We start from the raw sequence: 23,770 nt of genomic DNA on the forward strand, positions 1-23,770 counted from the left end.
GAGTTGGCAGTAGACCAATTGGCAATTTACGGTCCCGAGAGTCTTCTACTTCTCCACTCCTTGTAAACCGACCTAAAGTCGTAAAGAGATGATTTACTTTTCTCATCGAACTCGACTCTTGTCGAAGGCGAAGCTACCACCTTACCTCCGGCTTTCTAAAGGAATAATTCTTGGTAAATATGTCATGTTTGAAACGTATCGTAAAGAATCTAACGTTAGAGGCGGGAGGTATTTAGCTAAGACAAGTCTAACGCTAATTTTAAGACTCCGCACGACGCAAACCATAGCCATTGCATTACATTTTGAGGCGCATGCAATTCGTATGCACACATGTCCAATCGGGTTTTCACGGTTCCGTGACTTATTAATTCGAATTGCATGGGAGCTAAATCCCTGATCCTGGTATGGTAGTGGATCGTATTACCGAACATTTGATCATATGAATTTTATCATATCAAACACATAATTCCAATAAAATTCACCAAACTTTCACCATAAATGCCCAAATACCTAATATATAAGGTCGCATTTCATAAGTTGGGTATGCAAAAAGGGTGGCGTATGAACAATTTTCCACACAGTGCCATGGATAATCGATAAATTGTTGCTACATCACACTTTCACAGCATCTTGACCAAATTTATTCAGTATACCCAGTTGTTGTGTATCCGGACGGGTTGTGTGTCCGGACGATCAATTTTAGAAAGTCATTTGGAAAAATTTACCAGCGAAGTTTCATCAATTTTTAGTACAAAGTGTTAGGAAATATTACAAAGAACAAAATAGAAAATGATTACAAGAAATGAATTTATATTTTTAGTGTAATCCACAGACAAAAAAGAAGGCTTCAAAAAGATAAAGTGTCCGGACACCCGACCCCCCATCCTAATATCTCATTTTGAAGCTAGAACTATAGGCTAAATATATTACTATATTACTATCAGGAACAAAAACTATAGCACATTAAGTTTGAAGTAACAGGGGTGGCGGAGCCGGTGGATGTGGTAAATGATAAAATATTAATTAAACCTAATTAACAACTTACTATAATATGTAATATGACTGTTATCCTCATATTTCTGGGTGTTTTACAGCAGGGAACAACTAAATGTCATAAAAATCTAACAATTTTGAAAATATGCAGCAATGGAATACATGTGTATGTCAGCTCTGATCTGCAACCTAATCAATTAGTAAACCGGAGAGAATTGGTTAATCATCTAATTTGTAATCTTAGTTTTTAGTACAAATGTTGTGTATCATTGCAACAAACATTTCTACCCATGATATTGTCATTTTGCCAAGCATATAAATACGGTGACAGGTATTTTTAGGGCAAAAATGTGAAAGTAAATACTGTTAATTAATTAGTATAATTAATATGCATACAATAATAGATAATTATTTAATTTTTGGTACAGATTTAATTATTGATGTTTAAAGATTATAACTGCAAAATACTAGGGTGATCCAACGTTGCATTAACTTTTGACACCTTTTTATGTGCAGCAGGTCCAATTTGAGAAAAACAAATTTCAAAATTCACATTTACATTGACGTCTATGTAATAATTAGCTGTTAATTAGTCATTTTAAGGAAAAATAAAGGTATTCGAGACTTAAAACTTTTTCATTATTTAGAGATTGGTAATAGCTATAACATATCAAAAAATAATCTTTTTGACAATTTTTACCATGTTCTCGAAATTGGACCACCTTGTGACATGCGACCATAAATGTGTAGAAATTTTGCCGAAATTGTTTTTCATTTTTACGACATCAGCTTCCAATTGGACCTCTCTTCGGAAGTGAAATATTTTTGGTCACTTGAAAAAGGTAGGCCTATGGCAGTGTATCCTATTGTGGGACGCCATTATTTCAGTGCTTTAAAAATGACAACTAGAGGAAATACAATGAAGAAAAATTATAACTTGCTATTCCAAATATTCTGAAAATAATGAATATGATGAAATTATTTTACATTTTCCAACCGTTTTCTTTGCACCGCACTTGCCGCGTACCCCTCCGCGAAAAACAATTATATTCGTGCGTGACAAATTACATCATAATTCCGGAAGCGCGCCGCACGGGTAAAAATATTCTTGATTATAATGATGTAAGAAAGAGTTGATGTGATTTTTTCATGATATATCATCTCATGAGTAAATTCTAAGTTTTTGTTTGCTTTCTTATATCGATTTTGAGCAGATCTTTGTAATAAATTGGTGTTTGCTAACTAATTTCATTTAAAATTATTATTTTTTTGATTGCGTGTTCGATATGGCACTTTCCAATTCCAGTATTAATGCTCGTTCATATCGTGACTCTCAGTCAAGTTTTATCGATGCGCAGACGATCGTTGACGGCTCTCTACCTCGCGCACGGACGGCCGGGGTACATACCTTGAGAACTAGCCGTCTACAATCTGATCGATGGAGCGGACGAGATTGAAATTCGGCGAATCAGGCCCGAAATTAGGTCCGTATCACTCTAGGCGACACCCCAATACTTACCCGTGTTAAAAAACTGAGACTCCACTCACGCGCGTTTGGGCCGCCCTAGCTTAGAAATAAGTGATTTTTGCGATTTTTTTTTAATGGTACACATTTGAGAGATAGGTATGAATAGTATAATAATGTTTAATCGGTACTCACCGGTTCTTTTGTTGCATTTCCAGACCACTTCTCACAATTCTTGGCAAATAGTAGCGGTAAATTCTGTCGCCATAGACATGCTAGTCATCCATCTTTATTTATAAATGGAGCGCCCTTTACGATAGTTGTTAATGCCGCGGAGAAATCGTTAGGCATTTTGGCCTGTGTTCAAGGCGTACTTTCTGTTCTATTTTTTATATTGGAGATTGTGCATTTGTTGAATAGCGCCGTCTACGTCAGGTATGAGATCGAGCGTATACATCTCTATGAGTGTATTACACTCTTCCAAAATAATTATGATTCCGACCTAGAATCACGGCCGTCACTAAAATGAAGGGAGGTACAAGTAATCCCCCCGTAGCGGACCGTGACCCGGACGAGACAAAGCGTTGGGGGAGGGGGACTGCAATGTCTGTGAAATGCTGTGCCCCCCCATGCTTTCTCTCCTCCGGGTCACGGTTCGCCACTGAATCCCCCCTCCATGGCCTAAATGCCCAAGGAGATGCGTCTCTTTATAAAAATTGTAGGGGGTACAATATGAAATATCCCCTACTATTTTTGGTATTTTATTATTGAAAGAAATACATAAATCTAAATTTGAATGAAACATGTATTTTGCACCAGACGACCTGACTATGGGGTGATAAACCTTTTTCTAGCCTCTGGCCCCCCTTTGGGCAGAGTTTTCTGCCCTTTCGCCCTTTTTCTCCCACTATTCTGGATTTTGTCGGTTAATTTGCGCGGCCGTCGGGGGCTGGGGATTAGGAAAAGCGATGAGACGAGAAAAAAAATCGAAGAGAAAATAGGACAGAAAGGAGGTAGAGAAAGAAGAAAAGAGAGTAAAGAGAGCAAGCAAATAAAAAATTGAATGAAAATTTAAGGGAGGAGAAAATAGTGAGAAAAGTATTGGGGTTGGTGAGATTGTATGTATCCGTGTAAAAGAAATACTGAGTTTGAGATGTTGTCCGTTTCAGCAAATTAATGTCTGCCTGTTTTACAAGAGCGGGGTTTGTTGGACTGTTTGCAAAAAATGACAAGCTGATGGAATCGGAAAATGTTCCAATTGCTTCATGTTACCGATAGTGATAGCGGTTGAAGGTAAGTCGCACTCTGACGCTCTAAAACCAGCGGGGGTGGGGTGGGGGACCTGCCCCCTAAATTTGATTGGGGACGATCGCGCTAATTTTTTTTATTGATAACATTTTGTTGTTGCTTGTCAAAAATTATCGGTCCCAACCCCCTGTAAAGCCTTCTTTTGCTTGTACAAAATTTTTGGTGGTCCCCTAATTTTGCTGGCTTCGTCCGAAAATAAATTGTGTTCTTTATTGTCTTTTATATTCATTTTAGGAAAAGAATCCCAAATTTTCAATTAATAAATTGTCTATGTAGTTATCCTGTTTATAAAAAAATACTTAGAATCTGCGTTTCTCTTTATATGACTTAAGACATTGTATATTATAAAGGTTATAGGATAGACCCTGTCTAAATTGTATGCTCGCATAAGTCGGTTAATTTCATATCCATTTTGTTATTGATATAAAAAAAAGTCGGAAAACGTAATTTTTTTAGCTCGCGCGTCGAGCTGGTATAATTTTATCTGTGATATATATTTTAAATGATATTCATTCTATTTTACGCTTCACAGCAATATATTAAACGTTGCAGCACGCGCTGCGCGCCCGCATGAATTAATGATACTTATCTTGTTTATTGGATAGTTCTGGTTATCAGGTGAATGATTTAAATTACCGTTACACACTGAAACTGTTTTACAAGTGAAAGGGGATTTTTTACCCTGATAATTTTTTTTTTTACTAAGAAAAATCATTAAAAAATCAGAGGTTTTATTTGAACAAAATTAGAGTTAATAAATTTTCGTATGCTTGATTTCTGTCGTCATAAACGAGCTAATGCTCTATATTTTCCAATTTTAATGATCTCTAATGACTCACCTTTTTCTTTTTGGAACGGATATGAAGTTCTATTGATATATTGAAGGTACAGTGAATGTCATTAGCATGTATTTATAGAAAATGACATTTCCTTTATTTTTTTAAACATTAATTGTTTCCGATTTGAAGGAAAAGTGCTCGCATATATAGGCCTACGTCATCACTCAATTATCACTTTTTTTATTTTCTTTTGGTCAGGAATGGATTTTCCTTAATGCATACCAATTTCTTATACCATTGTTTATGCTATTTTCATAATAAAGTTTTAATGAATTCCAATTTACACTACTTATTTTATTAAAAGACAAAATAACAAAACAACATCTAGTCATCATCATCATCAACGTCATTATCATGGCCATTACAACCATCATTATCCCGCCACCATCACCATCATCACCATAACCACCATCATCATCATTGTAATCAATCAACTTAATACAAACAATAAAAACACGTTAGTCAATTTCATGTGCTTCTTTCGTTGCAGTGGTCTGCTGTTATGGCTTGCGTTCGAGCAACAATGCTTTTCTGCAATTCACTATTTTTAATCCAATTTTATTTATGAAAACAAAGTTTTCAATTCAAATTGTGCTCTCTTTAATGATTTGCAAAAATAATACAGACCTTTAAACTATTACTCAGCATTTTTAAAAGTATTTTGTACATTAGAAATACATGGAAAAAAATCGCAGACATAACAACGAACGACACAGTGTTGCTTGGATCAAAAAATAATATGCATCAACATGATTACACACTTTTTTTTCCTCATTATGCAAATAAAACACCTTTTCTTTAAATTGGGTTGAGAAGAATAATTGCTCTTTTAATATGAGTACATTAGGCAAAATTTCATAACATAAGATCCTCTTGAAAACTAATCTGAACCCTTACAAAAATATAATTTTTATTTAGACTTTTCATCCAGTGTCGATGATATACGTGCTAGGTAATCCAAATTGTGACAGTAACAACACATTGTACGAAATTGAAAGAAATACGGGGAGGCAAAATAATTATGTGCATAAAAAAATGATTAACCCAAATGACGCATGAATATAAAATTCAAAAGAGAAATCACAGCACAAAATATATTTACTTCATAATTATGTCCACATCAGAGTTCATTTAAATCTTTGTGTTCGTGTCAATGTACTCTAAAATATAATTCACCTACATATGCTTTAATATTAATCTGTTAGGGCCTATATGAAGTAGGAAATAAATGTGAATAGAATAACAGCATATCCACGAAATTGGAATTAATTATTAAAAACATTTTTATTTCAGAAACACCATAGAATAATGTTTTATTATTAAAAGGTCAAGTCCACCTCAGAAAAATGTTGATTTTAATCAAATAGAGAAAGTCAGTCAGGCAAAATGCTGAAAATTTCATCAATATCGGATTTGAAATAAAAAGTTATGACATTTCAAAGTTTCCCTTATTTTTAACAAAATAGTTATATAAACATGCTAAATGAGAGAGTCGATGATGTCACTCTCTCACTATCTCTGTACTTTTTTATTGTTGGAATTATACAATATTTCAATTAACGATTAGGACCTCCTTGCCTGAACCACAAAATGTTAAAATAATGGAATTTCACGTGTTCAGGGATAAATGAAACTTCATTTCACATGACAATGTCGAGAAAACAAAAATATTTCATCTTTTATAAAATTAGATACAAAAGAAATAGTGAGTGAGTGATGTCATCAGTTCCTCATTTGCACACCGACCGAGATGTTCATATAACTGTTTTGTGAAATGAAACGAACTGTTAAAATGCCATAACTTTCTTATTTTACATTCGATGTTGATGAAATTTTAAGTGTTATGCTTGTTGAATTTTTCTCTTTTTATTCTTTTATACTTGTCCTTTAAGGGGGATACTCTAATCGAAACTCTTAACACTTTATCTTAAAATCGCATTTTTTGTAAACTTTGTGAACAACGCAAAATTCATAATTATCTCACTTTATAAAGACAAAATGTAACAGCCCATGCAATTTTAAGCATATACATAAGGCATTTTTATATACATGAAGCATAAAAGTAGCACCCATAAAATGTTTCACCGTATTATGCACAATGAAAAATTGTGGGCTAATCATATTCCAGGTGCTAAGGCAGTGCTTCACACAAAAGAAAAGTCTGCGTTCACCATTTTCAATCCTTAAAGGGGTAGTACGTTTCACATACTCTAGCAGGGACGATATAACACAAACTTTCCTATCATGTGGATATGAATTAAATTCAACAGTCTGGTTAATTAAACTGTTTTTGGTAGAAGTTGTCCTTTGTAACTCTGTCAAGTAGAATACCGCATGATTATTTGATATAGAAGAGGAAATATCTAAACATAATAACGTCTGAACCCGCTGGGCGGAAACAAGGGCCATCAAGGCCAGAAGTTTTTTACTTAACAGTGTTAGGGTTAATTGTTCATTATCGGGTAAAGACTTAATGTAGTTCAAAACAATTGACACATCCCACATACTACTGTACCTAGGCTTAGGGGGATTTTCATTGAATATCCCTTCCATTAAACGTACGACTAAAGGGTGTTGACCCACTGAATGCATCCCAATGGGTGGAATGGCAGAAGATAAAGCAGATCTGTAAGAATTAATTGTGGAATAAGCTTTGCCTGAAGAATGTTCATGGGCAAGGAAGTTAAGTGAACAGGGATCAATTTGTTGTTTACAACACCAATCACACCATTGATTCCATGCAGATTGATATTGTTTAGACGTTCCTTGTCTCCAAGATCGGGCGAGTAAGTTGGCAGCTGATTTGGAAATGCCTGCTGCATTCCATTGTCTGCCGAGAGTATCCAAGCGGCTAGGTGCAGACTTACTGGATAGTTGTTGGGGCGACGTAGTTTATTGGGAGAAGAAGGGGTGGGGCAACCAGCATGTGGAGAAGAGAAGGGAACCAGGGTTGTGCTCTCCACATCGGGGCTATGACGAGGGCCAGTCTTGTTTGGTCTGCTCGAAGTTTGAGAAGGATTCTAGGGATAAGGCAAAAGGATGGAAAAATGTAAGGAGAAAAGAATTCCCACGAAATGGAAAAAGCATCAATAATATATGCAAATGGGTCGTACTTCCAAGAAGCATATTTTGGAAGTTGTTTATTTTCAGATGATGCAAACAAAGCAATGTCAGGGGCAAACGTGGTATTGATAATGCTATTAAAAATACAGGGGAGTAGGCTTAATTCCTTGTTCATGTCCCTCCTTGAAAGGACATCAGCAAATGAATTATCTTTCCCTGCCACGTGAGAGGCGGAAATCCAAATTCCTTATTTAATGCACCAAAACCAAATGCGTAACGCTATGTCATTTAAAAAGGGTACATTACCTCCCATCTTATTAACATAAGCGACCGAAGTGCTATTGTCAGAGAAAATACGAATATGGATATCCTGACATTGGCTACATAAGGTATGTAGTGCTTGTTCTATTGCTAGCAATTCAAGAGCATTGATATGCAAATCTTGTAACCCAGAAGACCAAAAACCTTGAGAGAAAGAATTATCTGAATGACGCACAGCTCCCCAACCTGATGTGCTTGCATCAGTGGATATTGTTATGGAAATCATAAGTCTCACGGGCCGGATTGAAAAGCTCCAAGGGCCGGATCCGGCCCGCGGGCCGTAGTTTGAGAACTCCTGTCCTATACACAGTCGAGCACTATTAGATATTGCAGTATATCACTACCTACTTGCTTACCTATATATATATATATATATATATATATTCATATATGGTCGCATTTCATAAGTTGGGTATGCAAAAAGGGTGGCGTATGAACAATTTTCCACATGGTGCCATGGATAAATTGTTGCTACATCACAGCATCTTGACCAAATTTATTGAGTAAGATCTCATTTTGAAGCTAGAACTATAGGCTAAATATATTACTATGAATTAGATCAATACAATATCAGGAACAAAAACTATAGCACATTAAGTTCGAAGTAACAGGGGTGGCGGAGCCGGTGGATGCGGAGCCGGTGGATGTGGTGAATGATAGAATATTAATTAAACTTAATTAACTTACTATAATATGTAATATGACTGTTATCCTCATATTTCTGGGTGTTTTAAAGCAGGGAACAACTAAATGTCATAAAAATTTGACAATTTTGAAAATATGCAGCAATGAAATACATGTGTATGTCAGCTCTGATCTGCAACCTAATCAATTAGTAAACTGAAGAAATTTGGTTAATCATCTAATTTGTAATCTTAATTTTTAGTAAAACTGTTGTGTATCATTGCAACAAACATTCCTACCCATGATGTTGTCATTTTGCCAAGCATATAAATACAGTGACAGGTATTTTGGGGGCAAAAATGTGAAATGAAATACTGTTAATCAATTAGTTTAATTAATATGCATACAATAAAAGATAACTATTCGATTTTCAGTACAGATTTAATTATTGACGTTTCAAGATTATAACTGCAAAATAATAGGGTAATCCAATGTTGCATTAACTTTTGACACCATTTTATGTGCAACAGGTTCAATTTTAGAAATACACATTTCAAAATTCACATTTACATTGACGTCTATGTAATAATTAGCTGTTAATTAGTAATTTTAAGGAAAAGTAAAGGTATTTGAGACTTCAAACTTTTTAATTTTTTAGAGAATGGTAATAGCTATAACATATCAAAAAATAAAATTTTTGACAATTTTTACCCTGTTCGCGAAATTGGACCACCTTATGACATGCGACCACATATTCTATTTCAATCTGATAAGCGGATATTTTGAGCAGGATTAAAGAACGAGTTATGTATCGCTATCATGCTTGCTGATTTTTGTGTGTCATTGCAATCATATTTTATTTTTGCACATGCTGAATTATGGGGGGGGGGGGCAAAAGATATCCCCCCAATATTGCTAGGGCGATCGCCCCTGCCGCCCCCATGATCGACACCTCTGAATATTCTATTGTATATCACCATGAATGACGAACACATAGACCCCAACCAAATTATGTTTGATAAACATTCAACCTCTAACCTTAAATTAGTAATCCCTGTCAGCAGGTTCAAAGTTATATAGCAGGGTGAAAACATTTAGTGCGAGATGCCATGGTGAAGTAATTTAAGATTTCATATATATAAGTGGGTGGGCACCATGCAAGTAAAAAGTAAAGTTTCATAAATTATGACAAATATTTTCTTATGTAATAATTATGTGACACAAATTTTTCTTATCCCAATATGTTTCTCTCCCTCTTTTTCTCATTTCCCCTGGTGTTTTTTTGACACCCAATTCTTTCTAATTTTTTAATAAAAAGGGTGAAAAAAAAACACGAGCAAGACGAAATTTGGGGGAATTGGCGAGGACAAGTAGCTGAGGGACCCCCCTCTCTCCCTCTCTGTAGTATGACACTCGCATACACAATGTTTCCACTCTTCCCGAAATTCAGAAAATTTCAAGTTCATGAAATTTTTGCTTTTTCCAGGAAAGGTTCGGGAAACGAAAAAATTCCAGGAAATTTCGGGAAATCAGAAAATTACAACCAAACAACAATTAAACGTAGAAACTATCAATTTCAGGTAACATTTACGTAGCTCAAAATTTTCCGCTCGCGCTCCGCGTTGGCATTTGTTATAGATGATTTTTAAAGAGGACGTGAACAAAAAATAATGCTAAATAACTTGATTTGGGCAACCTAGGCCGAAATTATTAGTACTGTATTATTGCCCGATTTTTGTTTAAAATCAAACTTGAAAATTCCAGGAAATATTTATGAACATGAGCAAATTTGGGCTTAAGTTTCGGGAAATTTATATTGGAGTTGTGGAAATACTGCATATACAAGAGAAGAATCTTACTCATCAAAATATTGCGTGCTCAAAGCGCAAGCTGACATTGTTTAATAAAAAAAGAGACACGAATTAATTAATCTTATTAATCATTCATGACCTTACCAATCAAATCATAGTGGGAATTCATTAACAGCATAAAATGCTATCTCAGCATTATAAAATAAGGCGAGCGCAGCGCACCGAGCTAAAACTTTGTTTATCCCGATAAAAAACTTGAACATTTTAAACCATTTTCGGTAATCATGAAAAACATTGAAATTTCATGGGAGTTCAACCGGGGAGCTAAAATCCAGACAATGAATATTTTTTTATTAATAGACTTTAAAAAAATGTAAACCCCATTTGATATTCGATTGAAATTCGCGTTAAACAGCTAGTAAAAGCGGGAAAATAAAGTACTTTATTTTCTCTACCATCATAATTCTCTTTCTCTTTAGATCTTCCTTTTTGGGGAGAGTATTTTGGTAAAAGAAAAAGATAATTGCTGGCTAGTGGGTGGCGAAATTTGAAACGTTGTTAGTCGAAAAATTCAAGCTGGCGCTGTTTAACTTCAATTTCTTTCACCTAAATTCGCGATGAATACTAGCACTATCAAATATATAATTATTAACGTCTGGCGAAAAGAATAACAAACCGATCAGGTGACGAGAACGCGTAGCACTTGATCTATATTCAGCTGCGATCGTGCGTCAGAAGTGAAGAGCACCTGCCAAGAAAATCAGGAAAAAGTCGTCAAAATGTAAGTTTCCCTTAATATCTTTAATTTCATTGTTGTTGGGAACAAAGTATTAACGATCCTTAATTATAATTTCAAAGAAAATTATATAAAGAGCGCGTACTTGTCAAATAATATCGAAATATCCTGTGAGTCAAAGATTTCTAACCCCGCATTTCCACTGATGTCGCCTATGAGGTCCATACATGTAATGTTGGACCTCATTGGTACTAGGAGTGGTCCGTATTGCCATCAGAAAATAGATCAATTGGGATCGATTGTTAATGCAGAACTATGTTATATGATATGTTAAGCATTTTCTGTCATTTTAGAGAAAAATAAGGTAAAAGTTGGATTTTTTCGCCTTGTTTTTGCAAACTTGTTCTTTGAATTGATCTGTGAAATTGAACTGCGGAAGTCTTACAGTACGAAATTGATTTTGTACGCTGTAATATGCGCGTCCGGAAATATGATAGTGTCCGGTAATACAATACGTGACTATATCGTATTACCGAACGTGTGTTTTCTATGGGAAAAGTTGGGAAAACAAAGTCACCGATGAGCTATTTTGACCATATTTTATTGTTTTGAGGATATAAAGACTTCGAAATTGTGTTTTCGATCATTTTTCATCATTTTTCTATTCAAGTTCCCTTTGGAAGGATGTTGCAAAGGTTTGAGCGTATTTCATTATTTTCTGACGCATATGATGCGCGCGTTCGGTAATACAAGGCCGGTCGGTAATACAATCACTCACTATACGTATAGCTCATTAGTTATGGCAGTTAGTCCAAACTTCGCTCATGTCATTGTCCATACATCGCGGACGGTCATCTAGAAAACTGGCCAATATCCTTAAAATCTGACATCATCAACGTGAAAAGCGACCTAAAATTACCCATTGGTGTAAGTATCTTCAGGATGAGTTCAGTATTCATGAAAATATTCCCGGGGGGGGGGCACTTCTTGACGAGTGGATACCTAGCGTCAGAGATGCCAAGTTCAAAGACCAGCTACGCGTGAGATTTTCTGTGAATCTGATCACAGACATTGTGTATGGTAGTGGATCGTATTACCGAACACTTTTCATGAATTTGATCATATCAAACACATTATTCCAATAAAATTCACCAAACTTTCACCATAAATACACAAATACCTACAAAATATAAATATGCAGAAATTCTGCAGAAATTGTTTTTCATTTTTACGACATCAGCTTCCAATCGGACCCCTCTTCGCAAGTGAAATATTTCGGTCACTTGAAAAAGGTATTGTATTACGGAACGTGTGTTTTCTATGGGAAAAGTTGGGAAAATAAAAAAGTGACTGATGAGCTATTTTGACCATACACTGTATTTGTTTGTTTTGAGGATATAAAGACTTCAAAATTGTGTTTTTGATCATTTCTCTCTTCAAGTTCCATTTGGAAGGATGTTGCAAAGGTTTGAGCTTATTAGATTATTTTTTGACGCATAATGATGCGCACGTTCGGTAATACAAAGCCGGTCGGTAATACGATCACTCACTATACAATGTATATGGGGAAAGGCTGTTATAGTTGTGTGAGACAGAGATTTGAGGGGATGAACAAAAGTCCAAAATGCTTGAGTCTCACTCATAATGCGTGAGACTTGGTAGCTCTGCTAGACTGGAGGCCTCTGGGGAGTAAAAGTCATCTGCTCTACGTAGGCTTACTCTAGCCTAGAGGACTCAGTGATCATATTTTTTAAGATTTTGATATTGTCATGTCATGTGATCACTGAGCCTAGACAAAGCAGGCTAAGCCAGTGTGGGAAGATGGTAGTCCATATTATGGGAATTCCTTTCATATTTAACATTAGAACTAGACTAGTGGTCCATAGGACCATACATAGACCAAAATTTTATTAATTTGCATACCTTTATACACCTAATGCGTATAAAGGTATGATAGTTTCCCCGAAATAATAAGAAAAATTAGACATTTCTTACCAGACCGATGTCATGTATCCATATTGTAAACACTGCAAGTCAATAGGCTTGACCCTTGAACCCACTCCGATATGACATACACGTACGTAGCTGGTATGTAGCTTCGATCAGCTGGATTTCCAAGAGCCAAAATCAAAAAGTAATTTCCCATAGAGATTGCACACAAAATGAGCGAAAATGACATAACTCTTTAACTTGGATTTTTTTAGGATGATCCATTCCTTTAAATGTTAATATAGCCATCACAATAGAAAGATTATGTCCTCAGCTACAACATATTGAAAACTGAGCAAAAATTGACCAATATTAACAGAGTTAAAGTCAAATTGGAATAATTATGATGACATCATAAGTAGCAAAATGGAAATTTGAGTTCAGACGTCATTTTCATGACGTTATGATATAATTTCGGGTCAAATGTGACATGAAATCATATCCCCCATCCATACTCTATTCGAATATGAAAAAAAAATTGGGGGTCAACGGACTACCTGAAGAGCTATAATGAATTTTGTATAGGCATGTTTTTGCACATATATTGCCTATGGTTAGTGTGCGCGCGCGTACTGTAAACTTTGATGGCTAATTACGTTATTACTTGTTGTAGAAAATTGATCAAGGTATCAAATTACTCAGAATTATATTACGGATGCATTGATATGAAAAAATGGTGATCCTATGTTGTATAGTGCCGTTACGCGCGGAAACGCGTGCGCAAATTTTTGAAATGCTTAAAATGAACTGATTTATACTTTACTTTGGTCAAAAAGTGATTTTGAGCATTTTAAAATTTTGACGCGCGTGTACGCGCACGTCGTGATCTTTACATGACCTTTGATGACATGGACAGTTTAACCTTGACCTGAAGTTAATGTGATGTAAATATTGTTAATTTTGATAATTGATAATGAAGATATGATTGATAATGTGATTTTACGTCTAGATGACGTCATGATGACCTTTTGACCTTGAACTTGCTTTATACACATCACATGATAAGTCCCCATATCTGATGATATTTTGAAGATAATTGATGATGTAGATTTGGAGATTTTATGGTAACAAGAAAAGGGTGGAAAAATAAAAATTAAGAAATAAATAAATAAATAAAAAAGAAAATTCTTACGAAATTAATAGTTGATATGTCGATTGACAGATCACCTAATAAAACATTCTTAGCAGTTTTTGCAATCATTAAGATGTGCATCTAAATGTAGAATTAACACGAGTGGAAGTGCGAACTGAAAATAATATACTGACCAGATAAGGAACCTGTTAAGGACTGCATTTAGTGACTCGTGAATAGGATACATTGAATAATGTGAGTGCGAAGCTAGCTCATCATGCTCATGTTTATCTCTCATTGCCCTAGACCTGCAAATATTTAATTTATTATTTATTTTATTTATCCGGTTACACGTATATAAATGTACACATGATACAAAGGTACAGGACCAAACTCAAAATGTTTACAATAATTACAATGCATTCAAAAAGAAAAGTACTATTTACAAAATATAAGGGCAGAATTATTATCATAGAAATTATCAAATCAAATATTGCTAGGTGCGTGTTGATGCTTTTTAAAATTGTTTTGTTGATTAAATGTTTACCACTTTTAAACCTTAAAAAATGCTCAGCTCGGGGGTGGGGGGTGGGTTGGGGTGATTGTTTGGACCTCAAGCACACCTTTTTTGGCTAGGGTGGGGCCAAAATGTCATCTGCAGCCATCTTAGTCAGCTTTTCAGAAAGGGGGGGGGCACACTTATTTCTCATTAAGGTTATGTGGGTATACATATAATATACACATTTAATTATACAGATGTGGATCAAGCTTTCGCCAATGGGGGGGGGTCATTCACAGTTCCCCCTATCAGCTGCACAAAGCTGTATTTTTTTTCTATTTGAAAGGGTTGTCCGAACAGTGACTTCTTACCTTTTTTCTTATAAACAAGACAAATGTATCTCATAATCCTGATTGAATAATGCGAACGCAAGGAGAGAGCTAAAAGTTCTAGAAATATCAGGAATTTTGTCCTGAAACTTTAACATTCTGAGCAATGTTTGTGATTAATTATGAACAACACGCATATGGTACTGACTAGTTAGTTCGAGTGGGAAGTGCAAGCTGAAATTTTTGATAAACTGTCATAAAGAGAAATTTTAAGATTGTTATAAATATAGAAATAGGCCTATACATACTAATGAAAATGCAAGCATACAGCGCCAGCTGATAAGTTTTGTCGATCTGACCTGAAAATGAATATTTTGAGAACTTCATTGAGTGCATAAAAAGAACAAGTTCTTCAACAAACCATTTTTCATTTTTGGATTAACAAACCTTATTTTATTTTCGGATTAACGAACCTAATTTCATTTTCAGACTAACGAACTTTCGGATAAACAAACCTTATTTCGTTTTCATATATATTTATATATTATTTAGATAAAAATATTTTCAGCCAGGAGTATCCCTTTTAATAATCAACACTCCCACAAAGTTAGGATATTAAATCAGTAAGAATAAAGGAAATTTTATGAGTAATATAAATAGGTCCAGGCAATTAGATTGAGGTTAGTAAAGAGTTAATTAAAGGCCAGCTGAAAGAATGATTACGATTTCTGGTCTAGTGCATCCCATCAAGTGCCCCATCTGTTCCTATAAAACCTGAGTGTGATGAAGCATAAAGTGTGTGTGTTTTGCTTAGAGATACTGTATATACATGTAGGAATAAGATAGAATATATACTTGATTATGGTATTGAGTGAAATAAGCTCAACTGGATATGTGCTTCATATCAACTTTTGAGAGTTTCCTGTGGTTAGCAGCTCCCTGTCTCTCTTTGTAATTAAGCGCATCAATATTCGCGTAGTTGCACGATGCCAGCAAGTGTATTGTGGAAACGCCCTATATACATGTATATATACCTATCACGGGGCCTTCCTATTGGCTAGAAGGACTCCCACTGGGAACTAACAATGATTATGATTGGTTTGCTTCCGAAAAGATGGGCGGGAACTTTGAGAGATATGACAGGGAAAAGACAACGTTCAGAATACCGATTTGTGACAATCGTAGTGGTGTCACATCTCAGAGAAAAATTATGAAATTTATGACAAAAATTATGACGGTGTTCCAGAATACCACCCCTGCACACTAAACCTACAAAACGGCACATAAACTCATACACCCACAAGCACTCATTGCAATGCAAGAATACATGTAGTGGTGAAGAAAGTGTGAATGAAAGAGAGAGAGAGAAGGGGGGGGGGAATAAGAGTATATACTGAATAAATTGATTTAACAACATACTAGTTGGTAGTGGCAAACTAAACTGGTTGAATGGCACTAGGAAATACCCAAAAGTAAAATTACTTGTAGTGTAAATTGTGTAATGCAAATCAGCAAATTAAAAAAAAAACAACTGTAAACACTGTCTTGATGGTTACTTACATGTAGGATAGATAATGTGCATTGTTGAGGGTTGTTCTTATATGGAAGCTAGTGAAGCTTTTTTTTTCCAGTATACAGTTCGTCAAGATGTACATGTAGTTTTAAGGTAAGGTTTGTCTCAGTTAACCCTAAAAAGACTGGGGGGGCTGATTCAGCCCCCCCTCGACATTTTTCGCGATAAATCCGCCGTGCGAAATTTTTTGACCGCGTCGCTCGCTGACCTTTTACTTTCAAGTCTCGCGCAACTTTTGAGACCAAAATTGTGACCCCCGGGTACGCGGTTCCAAAATTACGCAACGTTTCGTAAGTGCGTGCAGACCCAAAATTACTCAAAAACGTGAATTTGTGTACAAATCCAATGCAAATAGTGGTCTTAGCCAAAATTCATAAATGTATCATTATTTTTCTTTTTACTGCTTAAAATCAATTAATTTTATCTTTTTTATGGTAGAAATAAAGTCCCCAACAATTTCCATTGAAAAAACAATAAAAAACAAAAAGTCGAAAAACAAAGAAATACATAAGAAATTTAGAAAACAATAGAATACATAAGAAAATAAATGTGATTTTGAAATTTTTTAAAGATCAATTCGATCAGATGCCTATCTAGAGTATGTGAAACAAAAGTTAGCATTTCAGGGGCATTATTTCATTAATTAGAGCAAACTTATGATTTTACGCATAAATTAACATAATTATTGAGACATGAGATTTTTTGCAGAATTTGATGTTATAGTTTTGTAGATAATGCCATGGGTAACGCATGAGCCAATTTTCGTCGCGATCGCGCAATCTATGGCCGAGATCATAAGGGGGGACTGAATCAGCCCCCCCCCCCCCCGTCTTCTTAGGCGTCGAAATAGCCCAGTCTATTTAGGGTTAACCTGTGTTTGAACTTACAACATATTTTTAAGTAAGTAATCTGAAATAGTTAAAACATGGTAGTTTTTAGAATGTCAGAATTGTGATCATATGTGATTGTGATTTGATGTCTGCTTATGAGAACAAATAATCTTGCAGGTTCCAGATATACATGTATTTGTGTCCTGTGTTGGAGAGGGTCAAGTGCTCTCAAAGTTGATTGAAGTTGCTGGCATTAAGCTCATTTCATGACTGAGGTTGAACTTCTATTCTGATAGGCCTTTCTTGTGTGATTCAGATTGGAAGTTAAGGCTTTGCTCTGAAATGAGCTCATTTCTTGAAGTAAGAATGTGTACTTATACTATGTAAATTTACTTCTTGAGCTTATAATTCAAATGACATTGATGAGTCAAATGAAATTGTTACCACAATGCAGTGAATACAAAAATGTAACTGCCCATTTGTAGAATGTTTTTATTAATTGATTATAAGGGGAAATCTGATACAGGATTTTTGTTTTATCTTAAATAACTATAAGGAAAATATGTGATTCTTTATAATAATGATGATACAAACATCTAATTTTCACTCTTTTTTCATTTTGATATGTACAGGTCTACAGGAGATTAACTGTTCAAGGTGATCATGCATATGGCCCAGAAAAGATTTTCACCCCAAACTACCTCCTACCTAGGACAAAGGGGGTAGTAGTATAATGCTATAACAACTAGACACTCCATTGGCTTCTATTGGCTAAATTGGTTCCGTTGTGAGATAGAGCATGACTGGTCATTTGTTTTCCAAAATGGGACGGAAATATCAGGGTGGTTTTTTTTCCGTACTCGTTCCTCTAGCATTGATGAGTTTGATAGTCTTCAATGCACATGAATTCAAAAGAGCAGGAAGAAATATTTACGTGTATATTCATCCTCGCAGTAGATCAGCGGTGAACTCAAATACTGTGTATGGAGGTAATGATCAACCACCTGTGCATGTGAAGAGGCTTCTAGCAAATGAAGAGATTACAGTCTCTTTAAATTATACCCCACAGGACATGAACACGGCCATAAATGGGGTCACTTACCACGAGAACCGTGTGCTTTATAAGTTTTATAAAGCTACGCAAGAACCGTCATATGACTGTGTAATCAGAATCCTCAAGTATCGCAGACCAAAAGCTGAAGAAGTGTACATGAATAATAAAAAATGGATGAGGACCAAATGTGAAGGTATGCCTTGCAGTGTAGAAACAAGATATAGTCTGAATTTAGAGGATTTCTTGGATGCAGATGTTGTGGTTATAATGCCCGGACCATTTGCCAAATTTGAGTGGAGGTCTCTCCTAAAAGCAAGGCCCCCAGGCCAATTATGGGCACTATATTCCAGAGAAAGTCCTGTGCATGAGCCTCAGTTCACTCCCCCATCCGCGCTTTTCACAGGTAACCCGTACAACCTCAGTATGACATTTAGATCAGGGTCTGACATTGATTTGTCTTATGGGCATTTTGTGAGGAATGTTCCCAGCAATGTGAAAGGAGGAACAAAATCCAGGCTAATGATGTGGATGGCTTCAAGATGCGAACCGTTAGGATGGGAGAGAACCAAGTTTGTCCATGCTCTGCAGAAGCATCTTCAAGTAGATATTTATGGAAAGTGTGGCACATTTGAGTGTCCAAAGGATGACTGGGACAGCTGCTTGGCAGTGATGCAGAAATACAAGTTCTACCTGTCTTTTGAGAACAGTGAATGTGTGGAGTACATCACTGAGAAGTTCTGGAGCAATGCTTTTGCTACAGGCATGGTTCCCATTGTATATGGTGCAAGGAAAGAGGACTATGTAAGAACAGCACCACCTAATTCCTTCATTCATCTCAATGACTTTGCTACAATGGAAGAGTTTGTGGGATACATTAATTTATTAGATAGGAATGAAACACTTTATAATAAGTATTTTGAATGGAGGAAGTTGGGGAGAACTTATATGGGAACAGGGTTCAGAACTGCATTGAGTCCTCCAAACCTCTGTAACTTGACCAAAAAGCTAGTGGAGATTACTTTGTATCCAGAAAATTCATGGAGAGGGAGAGTTCCTGATTTTGCAAAGTGGTGGAATCCTACATGTAAGCACCAGACTGAATTATTGGGTGTGAGTATATAGATTGGGATAAAGGTGCAGAGTTTATAGACAGTATTATGAGAAGTCAATGAAATCGGAGTTTAACCCTATCTATTCACGCAATATTTTTGCAGCGTGAATTTTTTTTACTGCGCCACTCGCCGACTTTTGACTTTCAAGTCTTGCGCATCCTTTGATACCAAAGTTGCGACGCCCGGGTACATGATTTAATGATTTCGAAATTATGCAACATTTTGTAAGTGCATGTCAGTCCAAAAATTACTCAAAAGGTGATTTTATGTTCAAAGTCTACGCAAATTGTGTTTTCAACCAAAAATAAAAACTGTATGATTATTTTAAGTTTTTCTGGTCTAAATGAATTTATTTTATGCTGTTCATGATTATAAAATAGTCCCCAACAAAGTTCATCGAAAAACAATGAAAAACAAAAGGTAAAAAAACAACAATGTAATACGTAAGAAATTGATCTGATTTTTTTACATTCATTTGCCAAGAACACCCCAAAGAGTTTCTAAGCCAAGTTGGATCATTTGTAGCTCTGGTATGATTTTGCATTATTTATGCATAATTTAGCATCATTCGTGATTTGCATGAAATAAATTGATACAGAATTTTGTAGATTATGTCCCAGGCAACCTGCATGCCAATTTTTGGTGTGATCAACGGCCAAGATTCAGATTCAAGTTTACAGACAGTATTATGAGAAGTCAATGAAATGGGAGTTAAGATGAAACTGGTGCACTGTTCATACTTTAAAACCATTATAAAAAAAAGTTGTCAATTTCTTTGATGGGTATTTTTGAGTTTGAATGAGAGGTAAATTGATGCGAATCAGTAAAACATGAATTATATTTGTAAGTCTAAGAATTTATAAATGCCCATGCCTACAAGTAATATTGTGCCAAATGCTCAAAGTAGGAAATGAAAAGAATTACTGATTTATTGGTTACTATCGCAAAAAATAGATACAAATGCAACTCTGAACTGAACTCTGTATAGAATGTTTGTTAGCTGCCATTGTACGAATACTAACCAAAATTTGCAAATGACTGCCAGTGAACATCTCATCAGTAGAAAAATCTAGTGTAGAATCTGTGACTGCAATATCATTTTGTGTTTTGATATTGGAAATCATAATCAAGGATTATGAATTATTTAAAGGGTACCTCAGGCAGAATATCTTAATTTGAAATTTTGAATAAATAAAGTAAAATTTGACAAGCATAATTATGAAAATTTTATGAATATATAAATAGAAATGATTGATTCAAACAAACATCTTTCGATTTTGATAGAAATTATTGTTTGCTTTTTGTCGTAAATTATGATTGAGCATCCTAAAAAAATCCAACCTGTGGAATGTTGAATTAAATGGAAAAAAAATAGAGAAACAGATACATGTACATTATAGTTTGAACAAAATTGAATTAAAAAAAATTGTGAATTTAAAAAATTGTAACAATTACATGTATGTGTATGTACATGTAGATCTCAATCACTCTGATGATAATAATTTCTTTTCCATTCCTTTCTGTTCAGTCATGAGGATTTTATTTTCCATACTATTTTCAATACCAAATCACTTGTACATGTAGCATTAACAATACTCTCCTTACCGTACATGTATTTGAGTGTGCAAAGTAAATGCATGTGTATCAAACAGTCAATCCATACCCATTCAAACTACTTGATATCCTCAATGAAATAAACAATACAAAATTGAACAACAACATTGTGTGTTTCAATCTTCTTTGTGATAGAAGAAATCATTAATTTGATAAATGTTTGCCCCCTCCCTTTCACCAATACATGTTATTTTCTTGATAATGTAGATATAACTGCCAAGAAAACAAATGCTCTTACCGGTACTTTGAAGTTTTGAAGCAAACACTTCTGTACATATTGTATGTATACCAGATGAATTGGCCCCTTTGGATCAGCCCCTGTCTTGGGCATTTGAATTCAAATTAAATGTTCTTATAGTATAAAGAATGAATTCAGATTTTTTTAAAGCTACATGTAGCATTTATGGCAATGTTTGTCAAATGGACCATTAATTTATTTTCTTATAATTTGATATATTCAATAATTGTATAATGATATAATCCAGTATGATGCCTCATAATCCTTGGTTAAATGACAAGTCCACCCCAACCGAAAGTTGATTTGAATAAAAAGAGGAAAATCCAACAAGCATAACACTGAAAATTTCATCAAAATCGGATGTAAAAAAATAAAGTTATGACAATTCAAAATTTCGCTTAATTTCATAAAACAGTTATATGCACATTATGGTCAGTATGCAAATGAGGAGACTGATGACATCATCCACTTAATTTTTTTTTCGTATTTCATTACATGAAATATGAAATGCATGTATATCAACTATTCCAATTTTCTCCTCATTGTCAAGTGAAACAACGATTAATTCCTCCCTGAACATGTGGAATTAGCATTGTTTTATACTATGTGGTTCAGTCAAGTTGGTCCTTATTGTCAAATCTGTATAAATTGAAATATTGTATAATTCAAACAATAAAAACCAAAAATAGTGAGAGAGGGGCATCATCGACTGTCTCATAATTTGCATGTCACTGAGATGTGCATATCCCTTTTTTATGAAAAATAAGCGAAATTTTAAAATGCCATAACTTTCTTATTTTACATCTGATTTTGATGGAATTTTCATTGTGATGCTAGTTTGATTTTTCTCTATTTATTCAAATCAACATTTTTCTGAGGTGGAATTGGCCTTTGCCTGTAAGTATAGAGTATATTTATTGCTAACACAGTATTTAAATTCTTTGCTGTCCAATGTAACCATGTTTAAGTTATGTACATGTAATTGTATTGATATTCAGCTCAAACTAGCAGTATTAAAATGATGTGTATTATTTTGAAGTTACAGCTTTTGTAACAGTAAAGAAGATCTGTGTATCTCTGTTGCACTATAAAGATTCAATTAGTATATCTATCAACCAAGAAAACAAATTTGGAAGGTGATCTAGTGATTACTGATGCTGATTGCTACTCCCTCTCCCTGAATCAGGTACAAACTATTGTATTTGTATATTTCATGTTGTTATCAAGAAAACTTGTATGTAAATGTGTTTCTGATTGTGATTTTTAAATCTTATTCCTTGCTGTTCCTTTTCAATAAAATGTATTTTTAAGATTGATCTAATAGAGGATACATTTATAAATGCGGGTATGTAAATGTAGTGTTTCATATTTCTAGAAGTAGACTGAGATCACTGTTCAGATTTTTTAATCACTAAACTTTGAGTAAAAGGGTTTCTAATTCAACGATCATAGTTTTGTTTTACTTCTCTAGAAATATTCTTTTCTTAATCTGTGATTGATTATCAGACTTATGCTACATTTATGGAAACTATTTTCATCAATATCAAGAGATTAGTCATGATAAATATCTTTTTTAACTCATAACCAGTCACTCTTTATTTGATAACAAAGAAAGAAAGTATGTACAGTATGTGTGCTAGCTGTTTGTTGTATATGGAAGACAGTTTAACTGCAATTTATCTTTGTGTTCACTGCTAGCCAAATCCCCCAAAGAAAAAGAGAAAACATTGTAAGTTGGGCAAAAATACTATTGAAAGAAGCATATTTCATTAGTGCATTTGAAGATAGACTGGCACCTGTAATATATATTACACACACTTGCCATCAAAATCTTGTAGTTGTGTATTCAAATTATTTATGAATAAGATTCTTTTAATTATGACTTTGAATGTTGCTATACTTCAGCAGTATTATTTATATCTTAAAAAAACAGATGTATTTACAGTCATAGGTGGTGGCAACACTGTTACTAGTTCAAGGGAAATTCAAGATGGATACCATACTTGATAAAAAGATTTGTTTCAAATAAACTTGTTTTGAAAAAGAATGGGGTTCACTTGTAGAGTGAAAAGGGTATTGCAAAATACATCAATCTGGAAAAAAAAGAATATCCTGGATACATGTTAAGGGTAGTCCTTTATGAAATCTATTATGTTTCACTATCATGAAAAATAATATTTGTGGCATTATCTATCTCCGGTAGGGTACTAACACAATGGATACAGCATGACTTGAAATGGAGCATTATACATGGTTATTAATTGAAATGCAATACAAATTTAACTCTAGATGTAGAAAAA

General features: G+C 34.7%; 1 protein-coding gene across 1 annotated transcript; it reads left to right on the forward strand.

The window, feature by feature from the left end:
• LOC121410614 (4-galactosyl-N-acetylglucosaminide 3-alpha-L-fucosyltransferase FUT6-like) lies at positions 1 to 21,048 on the forward strand. Its single transcript, XM_041602828.1, has 2 exons — positions 1 to 173; positions 18,085 to 21,048. Exon 2 carries the CDS (start codon positions 18,252 to 18,254, stop codon positions 19,626 to 19,628), a length of 1,377 nt encoding a protein of 458 aa, XP_041458762.1. The 5' UTR covers positions 1 to 173; positions 18,085 to 18,251; the 3' UTR covers positions 19,629 to 21,048.
• Positions 21,049 to 23,770: the final 2,722 nt, after the last annotated feature.

The sequence above is a fragment of the Lytechinus variegatus genome, chromosome 3, assembly GCF_018143015.1.
Source record: "Lytechinus variegatus isolate NC3 chromosome 3, Lvar_3.0, whole genome shotgun sequence".
Taxonomy (NCBI): Eukaryota; Metazoa; Echinodermata; class Echinoidea; order Temnopleuroida; family Toxopneustidae; genus Lytechinus; species Lytechinus variegatus.

What these genes read in the sequence shown, in the direction of transcription:
- LOC121410614 (XM_041602828.1), top strand. Translation starts at nt 18,252, where the DNA reads ATGACTGGTCATTTGTTTTCCAAAATGGGACGGAAATATCAGGGTGGT.